The 21,428-nt window shown below is 38.3% G+C and overlaps 1 protein-coding gene across 1 annotated transcript in view; it reads left to right on the top strand.

The window, feature by feature from the left end:
* Window positions 1-633: 633 nt before the first annotated feature.
* LOC135794779 (uncharacterized) overlaps window positions 634-21,428 on the top strand; it is a 66,946-nt gene continuing 46,151 nt past the window's right edge. The window contains exons 1-2 of the mRNA XM_065306169.1: window positions 634-859; window positions 9,647-9,688. Coding sequence (XP_065162241.1) covers window positions 634-859; window positions 9,647-9,688 — 268 coding nt within the window. The remainder of the gene's footprint in view (window positions 860-9,646; window positions 9,689-21,428) is intronic.

Raw genomic sequence — 21,428 nt, forward strand, 5'->3', positions numbered from 1 at the left:
CCAAATTGCACGCAATCAATTCAAGTCACTCGGTGCTTTTGTTCCGCCGACGAAATTTTATATCTCGCTGCGTTCCGGAAGCAATTCCGCGCTGTGCAGATAAGCTAAATGCGCTTAACGGAAACATGAATGATTTGTACAATCCGTCCACGAGGCGCAGCGGCACAGAAAAAGAAATACACAACGGCGAAATGGTGGAGGCGCCGTGGGTTATTACGATAATACCGGCGCCATTATGCTGCGCATCGCACCTGATCAACCTCAATTAATTATCGCAATCGTGACGGAGCACCGCGCGTAATAAGTAAACGTAATAAGTTAACGGAATCCACGCCGGTGAAGGCATATTGTGTGTCGAATAGCTCGAAAGTTGTGAAACTGTAAAGTTTAAACTAGGTTATGTACACATCAACACGCACACGTGTGCTAGGGATTAATCTGATGCCATTTATCAATGACTTCGAAAGGGTTATTAATTTTATGCATTGATTTATATGAAGTTTAATTTTTTTTCTCGCGCGGAGAAAAATTTCAACCAATCGTAAAATGCAGGGCGGAAACGTAAAATACACGAAATGAAGTAGGTGGGGTTGTAGAGAGGCGTCTCGAACGTGATTACACGTACTCGTATGCATGCATCGCGCGACGCCGCCGCCGCCGCCGCCGGCCACGACGCCGGCCTCGAGGACACGACGCGATAACGTAGCGGCACGTAGTCACGGCCGTCAGTCGGCTTCAGCACTCCACAAGGATCGCCACGGCTTTCGAAAAAGTCTAACAAACGTGTGCCTCTGCTTCAATCAAATAGAAATCAAGAAAAGTAAATCAAGTGTCCACCATTTTGTCAGCGTGTATATTGGTAAGCCTAACACAAATTATTTTGTCATACGATTGTGTTGCATACTTACTTACATAACCACAATAATTCCCAATTCGGTTCCGGGAGGGCCGATTTATGTATCGACATAATACATTGTGTTGAAATATATCTCGGGGGTGGGTTTTAAGTGGCGGCAATAAAACGTGTATAATCCTAAACGTTCGCGGCCGAGGCACGTGCTGCCGTGCGCGACCTGTTTGCGCGCTGCGCCCGGAACGAAAACACACTGAAACCACTAGCCGCCACCACTGCCACCTCCGCCGCTGTGTATATACTCGTATATACATGGAGTGTGGCTGGGTGCATTTGTCGGTTTGGTTCGTTTCAATTGCAGTATGCGTTTTGTGTGGGTGTGTGTGTGGTATAGATGGTACTGCGGGGGGTAGATATGTAGGTGTTTGCGACGATTCAACAATTCCACAATTCAACACTAATCGCGAGATAATGGGATAACAGGTAACTATTAAGCGATAATCGCCGCCGGGGGCGCTTGCAGTCGTTATGAATAATTTAATGAACAATGCAGTTTTCATAAATTTGCGATGTGGTATGGGGGCGCAATGCATAGATAATAAGATGGTGGTATTATTCACAAGGAATTTAAAGTAAATAGAAAAATAATATAATTCGTTGGATTTTTATTAAATATTTTATTTTAGAAAGTTGTTTTTAAGTTTAGTCCGAATTTGAGGCTGAAAAACAAAATATTTTTGCCTTTTATTCTTTAAGTATAAACATTTCGGAAAATCTTTTTAGCCAAAAGATGGCGCTATAATTCCTCTTTCATTAAGTGTATTTAGCAAAACTGTAACTTTAATAGTTTTGGAGATATTTAACTTTTTCTAAAAACAAATTTTTGTGATTTATTCAAGAACTACTGCATTAATTCTTACCAAAAATAGCAGAGAGTCTAATGGTTAATATACTAATTATTAAAATTAGTTGTTTTCTCTGTTTCTTCAAAAATTATCAACATTTTCCAAAAATTTTGCAAAAACAAGCAAAAAAATCTCCTAAAAACTTAAATTAAAAATTATTTGATTAAAAATACTTCACTTCACAATTTTTTTCCTACATTTTTTCTGAATCACTCTGTATAATTACTTCTTGCGTTGATGTTGCCACTGCACGCGAACATTCCACCCCGGGATTAAACGCATGCGTGTATGTGTGTTTTGTTGATGTTATTGACTTTTATAATTACTCAAGCATCGCCGACGCTCGCGTTAATTAACGAAACTTATTTGCCCACAATTACCGTAATGATTAAAGGGCTAAAGTCAACCGATCTACGTATTACAGCCCTCGACGGCGGCGTGACCCGGGTAGTAACTCATCGCTCACACACACACATACACATTTACATACAATACAGCTAAACGCAGATTAGACGCTCAACTACATACATAACCTCTATTATAACCTATACAATGTTTAACTAGTTTAGTAAAAGCATTGCTTTTGAAGGTCAACACGTAATATTCTCGTAAAATATTGATGTGCGAGTAAAGAATCAAAATTTATGTTTGTGTGTTTTATATGTGTGTGTGTATGGTTGCGGAAGATGAAACGCTTGAGTTCTAATCGAATCAATGCGCAGTCACTCGGTCACATTCGTCGGTTTGCCATTAAAAGTTATAATTGGAAATTCGTTCGACGGTCTTAGCCTTAGTTTACTCGCAGCTTGTTGCTGAATTATTTCTGTTTTATGGTTAAGTTTATGTTAGAATATTTTTTTGAGTTTTTTTTTCTGTTTTTTGTTGGAAAAAATGAAAATTTTTGATAAAATTTAATATGAAATCATTGCGTTTTTTGCACGGTTATAAGTTTTATGAGTGAAAAACGCGAAATTGAATTTTCTGCGCACTAATGCGCTCGAAACAAGTTGGCAAAAACTACGGGCATAAGCACCTTTTGCTCGCGCCGCACGTGTGCTGATTTATCGACGCGCAAAGTTTGATATAATATCGGCACACATACTCGGCAACGCTCGTGTCCTCCAGGGAGAGTTTTCCTAAAGCGTCTCGGGGTGGATATATGTTTCAAATAGGAAAAGCGGTTCGCGCTCACACAATTTCCACTTTGCATTTTGCGCGGCTCACACTCAAATCGAGAATTTATTTACAAACACAACTTGTATATTTTTATGTTTTTATGTTTTTATTATATACTGGGTGTTTGGTAATTTTTTTTTGTGATTTTAAATTCACATGTGTATTTAATGTGAAAGGTTCAATCGTTGAGGGTTGAAGGTGAAGGGAGGACAGTTTGTGTGACACTTGAAAGCCCGGCGCCTCCACACGCTCGAGTTGAATTTATGTTTTAAGTTTAAGCGCATTTGCAAGTTGAAAATTTATGTCCGATTACTGCGGCGCTGTTGCTGCACACTATTCATAAAAAAGTTTCGTGTGCGCTTTTTAAGTTTCTGCTCAACTTGTACATGTATATTTATATATACAGAGTGTTTAAAATATAAATTTAAAAATTTTATTAGGAGGGTTTAGAGCATACTGTATAATGTAATTTTATTTAAATATTTTTTATGGTTGCAATTTTGTATTCTTTGCAACGCGTTTTTAATTTTAATTTGAATGATTAATTCGCCAAGTTTGGACGCGCGCTGTGGAATTTATTAAAGCGTTTCGTCGCTGTTTATAAAAATTCTACGGCCGCAGTTTTATTATTAATACGCAAAAATTAAGTGGAGCGTCTTCGCGTCTGCGTCAGCGTGGTTAATTGCTGCTTAAAAACTCATTTTTTAATTTTAGCACTCGTAAATTAATCTAGAATCTTTTAAGAGCGGGTTTTGAAGCACCGCAACGCCACTTAAAAAACTGTGTTTATCTTCGAAACTATGCTAAAGTAAACTTTGAAATTTAGTTTTCTTATGTATTAGTAAATGATCTATCGCAGTATTTTGTTGTGTTAATTTTTGTTAGGTATTTTTGTAGAAAAATTGAATTGTAGTTTAACAGTTTTTTGTAATTTTCTAAAAAACTACAACTGATTTTCCTTTGGAATTAACTTTATTTTTGAGATTAATGTTAGACACAGAAATATCTTAAGTGTGGTGATGATTGGGTTGCTGGTTTCTGCAAAAAATGCTAAGCAAAATCAACGATTTGTCGCGATTCATGCCTATATTTAATTTTAAAAATACAGTTTAGGCGTTTTCTAATAGATGGCGCTATCATATACCATGTGTGACAGATGAGGTTGGCTGTTTAATATATATAATACTGGCTTTAACCCTTGGCTTCGCTCGCGAATATCTAAAATAATGAAGTTGCTTCCGTACGCGTCTGTAGTCACAGAAGAAGTAACAATGAAGTAGAATGGTGGGAAGTTTAAAATGGCTGAAAGTATAGTCTATGGAAGTATAGTGTACAGTCTCCGCAGATTGTAGTCAATTAGTTTGATGTTGACGTAGCTGTCGGTAATACAGTGGTGATAATACAGTGTGATGGTACTATAGGTACTTGGGTTTGAGCTTCATTGCTGGAATGCTGGATGGCGTTAAAAGGTAGTCAGGCAGCCAGATGCAGAGGTATTATTGGCTAAACAATTTTTTATTTTATTTGTATGTTTTTTTATTAAATAAAAGTAGCCTATAATTCAGGGGACCACTAAAATATGTGTACAAATTTTCTTTGATGATCAGTTAAGTAGTTTTTACGTGAAAGTGTAGCAAACATCAGGACTTTCGCATTTATAATATTAGTAGGGATTGAGCGTACAGATTTGATAATGCTCCACTGTCACATCAAGATTAAATTATCACATAATTAATATTTGTCAAATTTTAAGTGACATCTTTTAAAGATTTCCAACAGAGCAGGCATTATTTTTAAATTTACAAAAGGAAACATTTTTATACCAAAAGGTAGCCCGACATTTTAAAGTCAGATACTGACTGACATCTAATGTAAAAGCAAGAAAGTTTTATTTGCCAAAAATTAAAAAAAGTCAAAAACTCTTCAATATCCACTAGGATAAAATAAATATTTAGCATTTAGTGATTTATGGGCATCATTATAGACTTTGCTGTATAATATCGATAAATTACAATTTATAATAATAAAATCAACGTATCAGGATGCGCGGGCTTTGTGCGATTGCAATCTGGAGCGCGCGAGTGGAAAATTATAATCGGATTGATTTTATCTCATTGTTAATCGCCCGCAAACACTTATAATGACGATGGCGGCGGCGGCGGCGCGTCAGTTGGCTCGCGCGCGCGTACAGCAATCGCAATGGCAAATTTAATCCGGCGTTTTTATTGGCCAGATCGATCATAAAGGCCGTTTGGACGACGGGCGCTGCTCCAGTTAGCTTACGCTGGGCGAAACGCATTTTTATTTGATTTTATTTTATTTCATTTCATGTCGAAAGAATAAAATAAAATCCCAAATGAATTATACGTTTATGTCCTCTTCGTAAGCGAAATATAAATTAAATGTGTGCGTAGATGTGTCACATCTTATCTCACCGCGCGCGTTTTTTTTTTTTTTTTAAACGGAAACGATTATTGAGATTACGGATTGATGTGAGATTTATACGCGTTGCGAAATTGCGCGATCGCTTGTTTTACGATCGTGAAATCTGTAAATTCGGTAAAATCGCTGAAATTGGAATATCGAAAACTGTGCCACAATGTGATCTATTTTGTGATCGCCGGATTGATGGCATTTTTATCACTAGCAATTAAATTTTTCATTTTTTACCGGATTAATTTTTAGTTGCGCGTTTGAGATTATCAGCCGCGTGTTTGGATCTTGAGTTTCGCGCGTCACACTCGATACATATTCGACAGCTGAATGCGGTAATCAATCAAGGCGTAATTAATTTTTGTAAATGCGCTGGCGTACAAAGGGGAGCACACCTCATTCAATGTGTCATCGGCGATGCGAAGCCTGCAGGGTCATCAACTTTGCGGTTTAATTTCTGTTTCGACAAGGCTGTAATTAATTCTCGAAAAACAGGCAAAAATAATCACTGTATGCAACCAAATGCGCATTCAAATCTTTAATAATAACAACTAGGGGTGTGAAATACCGGTATTTTTATTTTTTTACCGAAATACCAAGTAGAGATGTAAAATACCGGTATTACAACCGGTATACCGGTATTTTTTTGTCATGAAAATTGTAAAAATTAGGAAATTTCCCATTTTTAAGAAATACCGGTATAACCGGTATACCGGTATTTTTATTTTTTTAAATATTTAAATACCGGTTTTTTTAATTAAACGTAAAAAATATTAGAAAAAGACAGGATTAATTTTATAAATACCGGTAATACCGATATTAATTTTGCACAAATACCTAAATACCGGTATTTTCCAAAATTCACATCCCTAATAACATCCCCTGATGCCCGACGTAAATATTCTTTGTTCAGTACTTGAACAAACGTGTGTGCCGCGTACGTATGTGAATGTCGTGCGCTGAAGCAATTTTTAAAGCGTTTAGCAGTCGTAAATAACCGACGCGGCGATGGCTTAGACGATTAGAGCTGCCGGGCGCACAAAGCGCCGAAAAACGAACACGCTCCTCTTGCGCGAGGACAAAAAGAACGCAAAAAGCAGAAAAAATCAGAGGGGGTTGCCGGGCGGCGCGCGCGCGCTAAGAAAGGAAAAATGAGAAAATGTTTAGGAGCGCGGTGTGTGGTGATGGTGGTCGGGTTCGCGGGGACAATGGGACTAGAGACCGGGCGGAGGAAAAGAAATTTGCGACGAAATTAGGAGCGAGAGTCGGCGCGAGCCGAGCGTCATTTACAAATGACGCCATTTATCAGGACCTTAAAGGTCTTATCAACGGGCGGTATGCGTCCATTTCCTTGGTTATGGGATCCGCTCCTTTTTTTTTCGGCTTCTTTATATGAGGAGAAAAACTATAGATACTTCATATTCACCTCGTTGAATCTTGGTTGACAGTCGCATCGATGCATAACAAGTTGCCTATCTAGTGGTAGTAGATTGGCGGTTTTCCACTCGATGTCACAGTGCACAATATGCAACCCAGCTTGCAAAGGTAGCATTACTGCCGCGCTGCACATTGTGCTCACACGCCTGATTTTTAATAGTGGTTGTTATCCGCGTGGTGCGGTGTTAGTATTCCGGCAGTACTTGCGCGGATAGTTTGGGGATTCACACACGGAAGCGCATTTTATTTTCGCTGACTATATCGCGATGCCGCATGAATATCGAGAGGGCGCGACGCAAACAGCTACGTGAATCGCTTAGATAACTCGGTTAAGATGCCACCAAAAGACGCACAACGAGTGCACAATGAAGGCGATCTTGATTCACTCTTCAAGTACCAAACTACCTGATCACTTGGAAATATATAGTAACTTACTAAACTTTAAAAATAAAAAATCGGGAATTTTTATTTTTAAATTTATGATTTTTTATTTTAGTGGTTTTTATTCTTGGGACATTCTGTATGTTACGCATCCATAACGCAGATGTTCCAATATTGTACGTAATATTATTAAAAGACGGTTTTTCGCACAGCAGACAGAAAAAACGTCGTGAAAATGACAAAAGTTATCAAATCATCAAACTGCAATCAGACGAGGGATGTGAATGTTGGGTTTAATACCGGTTTTTCGGTATTTCGGGATTTTTCAAATAAAAATATGGAAAATTGTATAGTTTTAGAAAAAACCGGTTTTAGAAAAAATACCGGTTAACCGGTATTGATACCGGTATTTTACTCTTTAATTTTTTAAGTTTTTTTTACTTTTGTAAATTTTGTGATTTATAAAAAATAATTTAAAAATAAAAATACCGGTTAACCGATATTATTACCGGTATTTTACAACCCAAAATTTGATTTTGATATTTTGATTTATAAATAATTATGCTATTAATATGAAGATAGTTGCAAGTGGTCCAAAAGGTAAAGGATCAAATAATTGACTCGTAATTTAGGCCAAGACCCCGAAATCTAATTGATACCACCCCCAAGTAACGGCGCGAGGGTAATTAACTTCCTCCAGAGTCTTGTTTAATAAACTTGAGATAACCCCCTCTCGCGCGCCCGCTAGATTTGCATACAGTGTGCTTTTCTTAATTAATTTTTGGAGAAGTTTGTTGCTGCCGAGACGCGGATATATCGGATTGCGGCAAACCGCACGATTTAAAATAGAAAATGGGAAATCGATCAGACTTGGCGAACAATATTCGTGTCCTTCAATAACACACAGCCCCGGCTGGCGTTCAATCAATGTTGAAAGTTGCTGCAGCGTGCGGCGGCGGCTGATTGTTAGCATGGAAAATAATTTCGAGATTCGTGCAATTAAATCGGCGGTAATTGCAATTCCGTCGCTTGCAATGTTGAAACTATAACTTTTGGGGGTTGGTCGGACGTCGGCCACCATCACCACCGCGCCGGGGCTTACTTGATTTTGCCGCGCACCTCTTCGAGATGTGATAGTGCGAAGAACTTGCATTACTTGCACTTTGAGAGGGAATATACACAGCGTTCAAAGCAAAATTTAAAAAATTCAAAAATTTGGTTTCAGAATAAATGCAATATCTTTGGAAATATTTGTTGGGTAGATTTGGGGAAAATACCAAATGAAAGAGGAGAAGTTGTGCTATCTGTATCATGTTTTAGTCTCTTCAAATATTTTTTGGTTTTGCAGATATTTGAGGTTAAAAAAATGTTATTTTGAGTTTTTCTTGATTTCACATCAAAACAAATTCTTAATAAAAGTTAAATTTCTACTTCATAAAATATTTTTAGAAAATTTTGATATTTTGATAATTTTCGGAACACATTGTATATTTCTGTATAAAAATGGCAACACTGTTATATCCTCTACGTCTGGTTGTGCGCGCACTTTAGTAGCGTTGTGCATTTGTGCATTTCTGCATAGTTTCGCCCCGTGCGGACGGAAACAACATTGCACAATGCATCGCTTAAACCTAGACCTAATCTACTACCGGCCCCGTTGCCGCCGCCGCTGTCACCACGCGCACATCTTGGCAATGCAAGATTTTGGCATACCTTCCACACCATGCGCCATTATTATCCTACCTCTGCAGTTATACAATTTAAAATTTTTCCTCTAAATATTGGTAGTATTGCGTTGAGCTTTGTCACCTGTTAATAATCTGGCACATATTCAACAACTAGTAACGCCGTGAGCGTCAGAATTACACAAGTTGTACGTCACACACCTCGCGAGTAAACTTGCTGCTTGCTGATCTCTCCGGCGTCGAACAGCCAACGCGATTACGAAACTTGGTAACACTTTGGCACATACGCGCTGCTTTTACATAGCAACGAGACTTGTCTTCGGCGAAGCCAAATGGAAATCGATTGCGCGCTGTTTCGGCGACGTGGCGAGACGCGCCCGCGACAGGGCCACTTTTCGGCGGCGGCGGTGGAGGCGGCAGGCGGCGGGCCACCCTCGAAGCGAATCGATGTCGGCGCGACTGTTTTCCTTCCGTTCACAGCCGTGCTGCTACCCACGCATCCTGGTTACGCGAATGAAATTAGCAAGTTAATGAACATGCACAACTTTTTACACAACTTGAGGATTTGTGCGGAATGTGTCAATTTTACTGACCTCGTATTACATAACAACTACAACTCGAAAATTCGTGTTTATATCCCGCACGCGATTTGCCAATCATTTCCACAATGCGAAGATTTTTACTTTTACAATGAATTAAACTTGTTGGGTGAACAAAAGTTGTTTCAGCACATAGGCAACACAATAAACACGAATAACATTATTCGTTTGTTTCAGGTGCTTCAATCGTTTCAACTGCGTCCGCGTCGACTACTACCGGTGAGTGTTTTTCAATTAACACGTGTTTATAATTATTCCAATGCGAAACAATAACTCAACTCGCATATTATGCAAAATACGTCGTTGTAGTTATGCACTGTTGTGCATCTATTTGTTAAATAGAATGAATGCGATTCAAAAACACACGTTTATTCATGCTGCAAAATGCAATGCGGCCCCGGGAAGCCAAACGCAGACGCAGGCACAGCATTGAAACACAACATGCAATAACATCGCGTAACATGCGAAATGCGAATCGCTCCATTCGCGTCATGAAACCGATGTTGATGACATGTCAATTGCGCGTTCGGGTTTTTCTTTCGCTGCTTGCTTCGTTTTCGCGCACGCACGTCTGCAATTGACGTTATTTTGGTATTGAGGTTGACACGCGCCTTATTTCTTTTTGTCTTGTGGGATTCTTTCATCATCAGGCGGGTAATCTTCTTCGGAATTCCTCATTACATTCCGGAAAACGCGGAAAATTAGATTTATATCTGTTTATTGCTTGATTTGGAGTAAAAATATTAGGTAACACCCTGTATAAATTATTTTGAAACTATTTTATAGCACTTGGAAGGTTAAATCTTAAAATTTTTGTAGAAATAAATTAAAATATAGGAATTTAGGGGAAAAATTTAAAATTAAAAAAAAAATTTTTTTTTTGATTTAAAAATTAAGTTTTTTTTAAACATCCTGTATAAATCATTGTAAAATTATTTTATATCACAGAAAAATGTTTTTTTTATGACACATTAACACAAAAGAAGTTGAACTTTATCATTTTTCAAACAAAAAAATTTAATTTTAGAAAAAATTGAAAGAATTTAGAAATTTTTTTGGAAAAAATTGTTTTTTTGGTTGAGGATATGTTGTTTTACGTAAATGTCAAAACTATTTAACCAAACCTAAAATTATTTCATAATAAACACCCTGTATGTAATTCCAAAACTATTTTATAGCATTTGAAAAATGTGATTATAATATTATGAGCAGATAGGGAAAATTGAAGCTCGACAGCTATGTGAATATTATTCATTATAGTCATTAGATTTGTATGAAAGTTTCGCCGGCGATGGAAAGTTTTCCACTTTAAATACCTCTATCTCGACTCGCGCTCGCGCGCTACCGAAATCAAACAATGCCCGAATCCCGTGCGGAACCTTTGAATTTGATCGCGATTACGACGCAATATTATACGACTCTGCGCTTCAAACACATCCGCCCCGCATCGCAAAAAATAAATAAGCAGAAAGCTCAATGCAGCAATCAATGATGAGGAAGTTGGCTGAAACTAATCCACAAATAAAGTCAGTTACCAGAACGCCGGAAACAGGAAATGATCTTATTTCTTACTAATAAAGAAATATAATTTATTTATTTCTGTACAAGAATAGAGTTCGAGTACATAAATGTCACACAGCACGCATTAAATATGTATCAAGCAAGCAATCAACAAATCGAATATGCATGATTACATAAGTAAGTAGTTCAATTAATTAATTAATGCGCCACGTGTGTGGGTAATAGCCGAACATCATTCACAACCACCACCTCCACCTCCCACCCATCCACAATTTGTCCGCTCCGATAAGTCCACATTCCATGTGCACTCGTAACGCGCGTCGTTATTGAATTATCCGTTCCACGAAGAGTGCGCACGCCACCCGCCGCGGCCGCCGTTCCGGCTCACTTCGCATTTCATTTATTTATTCGCGGCCGCAAACGCTCGGCCCGTAATTGTCATCGTTCATTGCTGCCGGCGTATCAATGTAGTTTAGATAATTTATAGTCAAAGTTCACTCACTGCTGCGGCATTTCCAGCGGCAGATAACATGTGAAATATTCTCGGTATTGCGTGTAATCGTACGTAAATTAAGCATCGGGGGCATGCCACGAAAGTCAAACTCAAACTGGAACTGGGTCTCGGTGGAATGGATAATTGAATTTTATACACAAGAAAATTAAAAAAATCTGTTTGAGAAAAAAATATGAATTTTTGGTTGAATACCGGTTTTTCGGTATACCGGTTTTTTGGAATACCGGTATTTTTTAATAACCGGTATTATGATATATCGGTATTTTTTAAAAAAGCAAAATTGGATTAGAAAAAATTAAGATTTTTACAAAATACCGATATTAAAACCGGTATATTTTTGGTATTCATACCGGTTAACCGGTTTTTGAAAAAAAAAATTAATTTTCTCAAAAAAATTTATTATTTTCAGTTCAAATATTATAAAATTTTACTTCTATGAATTTTAACCCAAACAACTAAGAAATTTTCCGTTTTATATCTTTCACGCTAAATCTTTCCTTCTAAATTCGCGATTGTTGTTTTTCTCACGTTCCACATTCACATTTCCTTGGTTGCTGGTTTCGGTAGATGTAAGTAGAGTTGAGTTAGTTGGTGGCTCTCGCCTCGCTGGCTGTGTTTTCGGTTTTGTGCATCGCGCTGCGAATAACCATAACTATGCCAGCAGGCAAACATGCGCACGTACGAATTTTGCGGGGGTGCAATCATATAATACAACGCGCAATTTATTTGACGATGTGGCTTTTATTACGCAACCAAGATACTACTTGTGTTTTACCTGCGCTGCTTTTAAGAAATGCACGAAATAAAATAAAATACGAATTATGTGCGGAATAATATTCTAGGTTATGTAGTAGAGACTAGAGAGTAGTGTATGTTGGGTTGCTGGGTTGGTTCATCTTTTCTATCCCGCGTAATCAAGCTGACAAGCGAAAACTAATTTCGCCGGACCGGTGCCTTCATTTTCTTCTCATATATTCCTTCCCTGATGTATGTCTCCCGGCGTCCTTTTCATCCTCGACTCGTGCTCGCTTTGGTCAGCGCGGGTACTTTATCTTCTCTACTTTAATCCTGGTGTGTGTAGGTATAAGTAAGACAAGGAGGGTTGCGTCAGTCGGCACCTTTACACATGGTCGGGGGGATGTTGGATGGAGGATGTGTAATATCAATGTTTGCATCCTGTTTACGCTCGCGCTGGGTCTTTCATCTGGGCGAGTGTGCGCGCGAGCTGTAATTGCATCAGTGGCATCAGGAACCGTTCGTTCGTTTGGCATAACCGATGCGTAACAGAAGCTGTGGCTTGAATTTAGCATATTGGGTCAGCATGTCCGGTCTTCTCTCACTTTTAACACTGCGTTTAACACTGGGATATGTGGTGTCGCGTGTACGGCGGGGGGTGCAAATTCAAACCGGGCGTAATTAAATTTTTGACACGCAAATCTCGTGCTCACATTTATCACAACTCTTACACAACATTTATTTTCATGTGTGTGCGGTGCCGGGTGTGAGACGATTTGTGAATGTAATTTTTATTAAATTTTTAAATTCATGAAATTTTTTCTTGGGTTGTACTCGTAATTCTTTAGTCAGGGACCTGTTGCAAGATAAGTTTTTTTTATTTTTTTATGGAGGATTGAATGTGTAGTAGGAGAAATAAAAATGGTGCTTGTGTATTATTTGTGCACTTTCCGATATGATGGTATTACAGTGATTGCGATGCTCATTTGGGGATTACGCCCGTCCGTAACGACGCGATTATTATTATTGTTGGTATGGCGAACGATGTGACTTGGCACGCTTGGCCGCATACGAATGCGGCGTAATCGGAAAGCGGCGACCGTCGTCAACATGAAAGCCTGCGCGGGCGTGGGGGTGGTGGTTGAGCGGCGGGTGCATTTGCCGCAATGCACACGATGGCGTGCCATCAGCGTACGCGCACATATGATAGCGAAAGACGCCTCGGACACGAAAAACGTCGCCCGGTGCGAGTTACAATTTCCTGGCGCTCGGCTCGGCGGTGGCGGCGCGCGCCCGGAACCGAACTTTCTTTATGCACATGTGCTCAGATAGAGATCGCGATAAAAACGCGAATGCAGAAATGCACAAAAGGCACGCGACGCGCAGGTTTTTATTGAAATTCCACCTAAATTTCAACTCTTCTAGTAGTAATCAAATGATATTTATTAATTATTTATTTCCTCGTTATAACGTAACAACTTCTCAGTGTAACAACGAAAAATATTTTTATTGCTAGCAATTATGAGCTAGAATATTTTTTAAGACATGATATCGGTGGTAACATTTGTAATATTGTTGTAATAATGATCCCAACATCCCTACAAATTGCAATGCAAATTTCTATAACTTAAGCACGATTTTTCAGCTAATTTGTTGGGGTGCACGTTGCGTTACTAGAAAATCATTTAAACATAACACAAGTGAATACAACTGAGCGACGCGGAATTCATATTTAGACTTCAGGAATTATTTACCGGCATTTTTACTAGAATAAGTGAGTTTATAACCAGCTTACAAAAGATTTAACAGTTCTCTATCCGCGTAAAATACCAATATTTTGTTATTTTTTTACTCTTTGATGTAACCTGTTTCAAAAGTTGCATAACTTGTTCAGAAATATATGAAAACTAAGCTTTTGAAGCAAAAACACATAAAACGCGGGAATTTTAATTTAAAACTCAAGTAAATCAAGTAAATTTGGTTATTTTTTGTTCATCGATGTAACGACATCTTGCTATAACGTTTTAACATGCAAAATTTCTATTTACCAGATAAAAACCTACAAAAAATCTAAAAAAATCTACAAAAAAAAAGTTTTTCTAAACAAATTGAAATAAAAAACGAGTTACAAAAGTCAAATGTATAATTTGGATGATATTGTGATATCTAAATACGTCTAATATTTACTTTGCATATTGTCGGACATCAAGTTGACAAAAGTCGGTCGCGCAGTCCGCCGTCACGCTTGAGAGCAAAAATCTCCGTCTATCTGATTTTTCCGTCCGTCTTTGCGCCGCGGCGAAATAATACGGCATGCAGGAAGCGAAGAAAGGCCACGCAAAAAATCGTTTTACATTCGCCATTATCATGGAAAATTATCATATCAACAGGAAGGCGCACCAGCACGACGGGCGGCGCGTCCCGGCTTCCCTCCGCGCATAATAACTATAAAAACCATCCGTTTTCATGGTCTGCTTTCTTTGTCCGTCGGCCTTTGTTTGCTTTGTTTGCGCGAATGTTGTGCCAGTTATGCTATTATTGGAAATTCCGCTTTTACTTCCGCCAGCTATCCCAACAAGTTTCACTCACATTTTATTTTACTTATTTAAACAAAATCTGTTAAATTATTATTACCTAAATACGAAAATGTCGAAGCCAATGTGGATGTCATCAATAACGAACGTTGTAAACAACAATAACGTGCGTAAATACGGAGTATACCTACACACATTCATTCATATTCACTCACTCGAATTACGCCCGCGAGCAAACTAATTAAATTGAAAAATAATTAATACACTAATAGTTGCACACACGGGCTGGCAATATGCGCGTACGATAAGCCCCGGCCGAAGGTAACTCAATTAAATGAAAACCCATTTATTATGTCGAAATTATTCGTGTACATTTCACGTGCGCGCCTCGTCTCCCAAATAGGAAATTAATGCGCACGCACAGCGCATGATCGCACAATTACAACGTCGAAAACAAATTAATTATCTTTTGATATTACTACTTTTAAACTCAACTCAGGATTTTTTTTCTTTTTTTTTTAATTTGAATTTTTCGAAATTAACTTAATTTGTTTTCCGTTTGAAACATATTTCATCGTCGTATTTATACTTCACAAGAAGCAGCAGCAGGAGGAGGAAAAAAAAGTCGCAAATAAATCTATTCAACGAAACGATGTTCAATAGCATTAAGAAGAAAAACTCGAATGCAAAGAGCTCCATGGGAGATGGGAATTAATTTCCGGATGCGTCCGCAGCCACGACTCCCTTCTTCCTCCGCAAAGCCTCTAAGCTACTTGTAATATTGATATAAATACAAATTAGAAAATATTTATTAAATACTCGGATTTCAATTAAACGACGCATTTATTTCAGTTTTAAAATTAATGAGTACATTATTCACTCACTATGCGTGTGTTATGTGTATGTGTATAGTGAGTGAGGTAAATATGTCAAAATGATAATGTATTCCGTTTGGCGGTTGGACTGGCCGGGGCGCATAACATAACCGTGTAACACGGTTTGATATTGATTTACGCGCGACGCCTTTGCCGAGGATGCGTTACCCGCGCGCCTTTGATGTGAGTGTGTGTGTGTTTTGGGTTGCGGAGCTTTGCTAACCGAACAGCTGCCGCTGCCGCCACCACCGCGCTGCCGTGTGTACCGTGTATGAATAATAAATGAGGGTTGCGCGTCTTTTTATTTGCCCGTCGCCCCCGTCGTGTCGGGGGACACATGCGCCGCCGGAGTCAATTCAATATTTTCAAATGTAATATTTCGAATATTTTCATCTGGACACGCGCTTGCGTACTTTTTCGGCGCATTCAACTCAATCAGTATGTTTGTCAGTTGTAAGAATGTGCCGGAAAGATATGCGGAGCGTTTATTCGCGTGGAAAATCGTATTGAGCATGGAATATGCGTCAAAAATTAAAGAATTTATTTCTGTATTTGTATTTTATTCACAATGCAAAAAATATTTTCACGGAATTGTTGGTTTAGAAGGTGAAAAATTTCATTTTTTGAGTTGTGACATGATTGTTGAGTTAAAAAACGGGAAATTTAATTTTTAAAAATGAATTTTGAGTTTAGGGAAGTGAAATACCGGTTTTAATACCGGTATACCGATATTTTTCTTTTTAAATGCCGGTATTAATATCAGTATACCGTTTCTTTTGTATTAAAAACCGATAATTTTTATTATAAAACTGTTTGTGATAAATACTGGTATACCGGTATTAGGGATAAAAAATACCGGTTTAAATACCGGTATTATTTTTTCAAATTTTAAATTTTTTTAGTATGATAAAAATAATATTTATAAATACCGGTATTATTGGTATATTGATATTTTGAATAAAAAATACCGGTATTGAATTTAAAATTCAATGAAAAAATAAAATAAAATGTAAAAAAGTGCGAAAAAATGGTTTCCCTGTTTGCATTGCGCGTTTTTCTTAGATTTAATCTGTTGTGGAAAGTTTAGGCCTACGTTTTCCGGCTGTCTCGCAGCCCGTCTGCGCTGCGCTTTTCTGTTTTTCCGCCGCAACTATTAGCCGGCAGTTTATTGCGGAAATTTGCATGGAATCTTGCTCGCAGCTATTCGTCCCCGTCTGGCTGGCTGGCTCCGGCGCACGATATATTTAAGTTTAACGTCCTAACTGCTGACATGTTTAATAGTTTGATTTCGCTCTCGGGCGGCTCGGGCGCATATCGCCGCGATTTATATTCATCCGGATGTCGGCTTTATACCAACATATTATGCGCACCCCTTCCGCGTCCTCATAAGTGCACGCAAACATACTGGCTACGCGGATAGTGAAGTCGGAATCGTCGTCAGTCAGAGTACACAGGCCAGGGCGGTTGTGTATTGCTGGTGCGCGCCTCGACGACTGCCGACTTATTTATTTCGCCTGCGCGACGACATATTATGCATTTCCAGCGACATGCAAGAGGCTTATTCGTGCTTTGTCCCCGCGCGGTTCGAAATTTCAGTTTGATTTCCTGCCGCCGAAAAAGCCGGCTGTAATTCCTGAGTCAACATTTATACAAAATCACACACGCGCATGCCGCAAAAACACAAACACCAGCGTCGAGTGTATTAAAGAACGCTTGATTGGATTGCCCAGCGAAGCGTTCCATCCTGATTCCCGGGTTGGGTACATGTTGCTGACCGACTGACGAGCCTGACTGCACCCGCAGGCTGGGTTGCTGGATTTTGTTCCCTGACATTCAATTTCAATGAGATACCCAGGCATCAGGAGTGAAAACAATTTCGATTTTTATTTTTAAATTTGGCTGGGATTTTGTATATATGTTGGAAATTTTTGATTTGATTATTCATTGGAGACGTATAACATTAAGAAAGTTTAATTGTTGCCGGCTAGACGGTTCTTATCATGGGTGGTAACAATTTCCTTCACGCCCGCCGAAGTGCGATTCCCAGCGCGCCAATAACAATAATGATAACCTTACCCGAGAGTTGTCGGCAGTTTCAATAATCGTAATCGCGGTAAAACAACGCCGGCCAACTTCCGGCCAGGCGAGTGGAGTCCGGAGATTCGATCGTCGCGTATTGGGACTCGGGGGGAATACTGGGAAAACCGAAAAACGGAAATCTACGTCTGTTAAAATCAGGGAAGTGTTTTTTTGTACTTTCTGTGATTTTTGGGAAAAACGCTTTTTTTGCTTTTTTTTTTCTAAAATTTGTTTAATAATTTGAGTTAGGATTTTTTTAATAGCTCGGTATTGTATATTTCATGCAGATTTTCCGGAAAACAAGAAAAACTACGATTTTTTTGCTCTTTTCTTTGATTTTTTTCCAAAAAAAAAAACTTTTTTCATTTTTTCCAAAAATTATTTTAGAATATGAATCAAACTTAGTTTTTTCTCTTTATTATTCGAATACAGATTTTCCGGATAACCGGAAAACAGGAAAACTACGTTTTTTAAATTCCAAATCAGAAAAAGTGATTTTTTTCTATTTTCTTTGATTTTTTGCAAAAAAAACTTTTTTCAGTTTTTTTTCTTTCTAAAAATTATTTAATAATTTGCCACAAACGCATTTTTCCTTTTTGCTTTCCCATCGGTGTCGTATACCGAACGCAGTTCTCTCCGCTTCGGCGGCATTTTCGTCCGTTTTCCATTTCTTCACCACACCACGGCGCGCACTCGAGGCAACAATTGAAACAATTGAAAATGAAATAATGCGGTCGGCGCGCGCGCGCACCATTCCCCTGGAGCTTAATTATTTTTATGCACATAATTTGGAAGTGGCATTAAGTGTAATAGAGAGTGCGGCGTCCTGGGGGCGCGCGCGCTGATGGAGTTACAGCGTCGCCGCCCAATTCTCTAAACAATTGACCGCGTTGTCAAACCGACGCGCAAACAATTCACCCCCTTCAGAATTTTGCCCAGCCGCAGCCACCGCCACCACCGCCGCCATACAAAACGACTCTATAGAGTGAGATTAAATTTTGCTACAAAAAAATAATAAAATTTTGCATTCATTACATAAAAATATTAAAACATATTTTTGTGAAAAATTTATTTTTAATTTTTAGTTTTTGGTAAAATTTAAAACACTCTGTATGAGAATAACGGCGACACCAGGCACAAACTACATTCAGTCTAACCGCGTGCCAAAAAGTGGCCGACAATTAAAGTTCATTAATAACTTTTTAATTGCGAACAAAAAGCGCAAGTTTGACAATATATTCTCGCGATGCGCTCGCATAAGGTTTACGAAGTTTGCGCAATTTTTCCTAGTTTTTTCCCCTCACCCATCCACTAATAAAACTAGAATATTTCATTTTCTTACCACAAATATTCAACTTTTTAAAAACACGCAAAAAAACACACTAAATTACTGATATTATTTATGTTTGGCGTCGCATTTAATTAGTTGTTCTTATCAGGATGATCGAAATGTATTGTTTGGCAATAGGTGCGTAATCTATATCGGTCGATGCGGGTATTATATAGACGTGTGTAATGCAATAAAACAATTAATTTGCCGCGCGTTCGCCTTCGCCGGCCGCATTTCCGGGCAACCGATATAAATCAATCGGGAAAAGGGTCGATTTGTAATTTTCCCCTGTGATAAGACCTGACGCCGACGTGTGCGCGCCGTGCCAAGACTTTGCCAAACTACTTTGGCGCAATAAGAGTAAAAATAAACAAGTTTTGAACAAAATATTAATTGATTAATTTAGGAAATTAATTTCTTTATTGTTGAGTTGTGTGTTTCGATAAGTTTTTCTAGCTTCTAAAAGGATTGGGTTACTTGTTGGTTAAGTCAACAAATAACCGTAAACAATATACTTGCGCACTTGTGCAGTATCCTTTGGAAATTGCACGAAAATCAGATAGATAGATAACAGATAAGGGTCTTGCTCCCTCGTCGGGCTTCTCCTCGGCTTTGCCGACGCTGATAACCCGTGGGATTTAAAGTCAATCGCATTTATGATTGCATTATTTTCCTCCTCTCGGACCTCAAAACCCGCGCCACTCCACTCTCCACTGACCCACGCAAAACCCGAATAAATTCAATTCCGCCGCCGGAGATAACACAAACTCTCCACCGGATGAGGAAAAAATAGATTAAATTCATGTTTGTGCATATGGATGATCAAAGATACAGTGTAAATATTATATTATACGAATAGGTGTGATTGTAGAAGTGAGTTGGTAGTCTTAAGTCTTAAGTGAGTCTCTTACTTTGGGCAATAGACGCAACAATAGAAGCGTAGGGAGGTGGCGATAAAGTAAGAGGCATCGCGGGACTTTAGTGTCAAGTCGCAGACAAATTTATCACGTTTAATTGTCCCATCTCGGCCGGGCTCGCGCGACGCAGACTTAATAAACTTAATAAGACTTGCGGATATCAATTTAATCCGTTTGGATTATACGAGTTCATATTGTTCCGCGGACGACGACTAACGAGCGACACGAAGGCGCTGCCACCAGAGGATTCACATACAAAGTGATACAGAAAGAAATTATTTTTAAAAAATGAAAAAAATAGTATATTTAAGTATCTAGTGGTTAAATGGGTGTTTTAGTCACGAGATTGATTAAAAGCGCTTTATCCCGTGACTAAAGCCCGTTACTGAAGTACTTTAGTCACAGTCTAGGCATTTTTGTGTCTCAAATCCGTGGAAAACAGACGTTTTTTTAGGCGCAAGTAAAAAAATAATTTTTTAAACGTAATTTTTAAAAATAGATGACACAAAAATCTTATTTGAAGTGTCACTTGTATTGCTTTGTAACTGACTCTCAATAATTTAATTTTGTGCACAAAATGAAAACTAATAACATTGTAGAATATATTATGTAACAATATTACAGTTGCATTGATAACTTTGAATATTTAGCAAGTTGGAAATCGAATAAAACTAAATTAAATGTGAATGTAACACACGTTGCGCTCGAAATTAATAACGAAATATATTGCTATTGATTGGATAATTATATTAAAACATGAATTTACGAATGCGCGACATTTATTTGTTGTGTTTTAGCGTAATTTGTAGTTATTATAATAACGCGCTGACAGTCTACCAAATAAAATACATGAAATAAAAAATAAAACTCGTGTTTCACATTTATACACAAATAAAGTAAAATATCAGTGAATATGTTTTAATAAAACTGGAAAGTTCGCAAAACAGATTCGGAACTATTGCGTGAAAAGCAATATAAACAAAACACAGGAACAATTTCCGAACACAATCAATATTCATTGCAGTATTACCATTAATGATAGCCAGGTAGAGGTTTTTCTGTTTTTTGGGGGTTTTTGTTTGTAATTTTTGATTCATACGAATTTTGGAAGCTTGTAAATCTTGTGACTTGTGGCGGACGTGTTGGACGCATATCGCCATCACCATCAGTTGTTGCCAACATCAGCATGTCACAATTCGAGTGCGCGCGCCCGAGTGGAAAAGAACATTCGACTGTGGTTGTGCACGCACAGCCTGCGGGGGCGGCTGCGCGCCGGACCCATGTCACCACTTGCTGTCAGCCAGCGTGCGTGAATTAAAACGCCACAAACTAAACGCGCGCATGAAATTATATCGACCGAAAAACACTTTTTAAACTCTTTTTTTTCTGTTTATCTATATTAAAATGAAAAAAATTAAGCTTTAAATTGTTTAATAAAATAAATTTGAAATTTC

Source organism: Atheta coriaria, unplaced genomic scaffold, assembly GCF_025399875.1.
Source record: "Atheta coriaria isolate IRGN ID8LTWV9N9 unplaced genomic scaffold, Caltech_Dcor_3.1 hic_scaffold_6_pilon, whole genome shotgun sequence".
NCBI classification, from domain to species: Eukaryota; Metazoa; Arthropoda; class Insecta; order Coleoptera; family Staphylinidae; genus Dalotia; species Dalotia coriaria.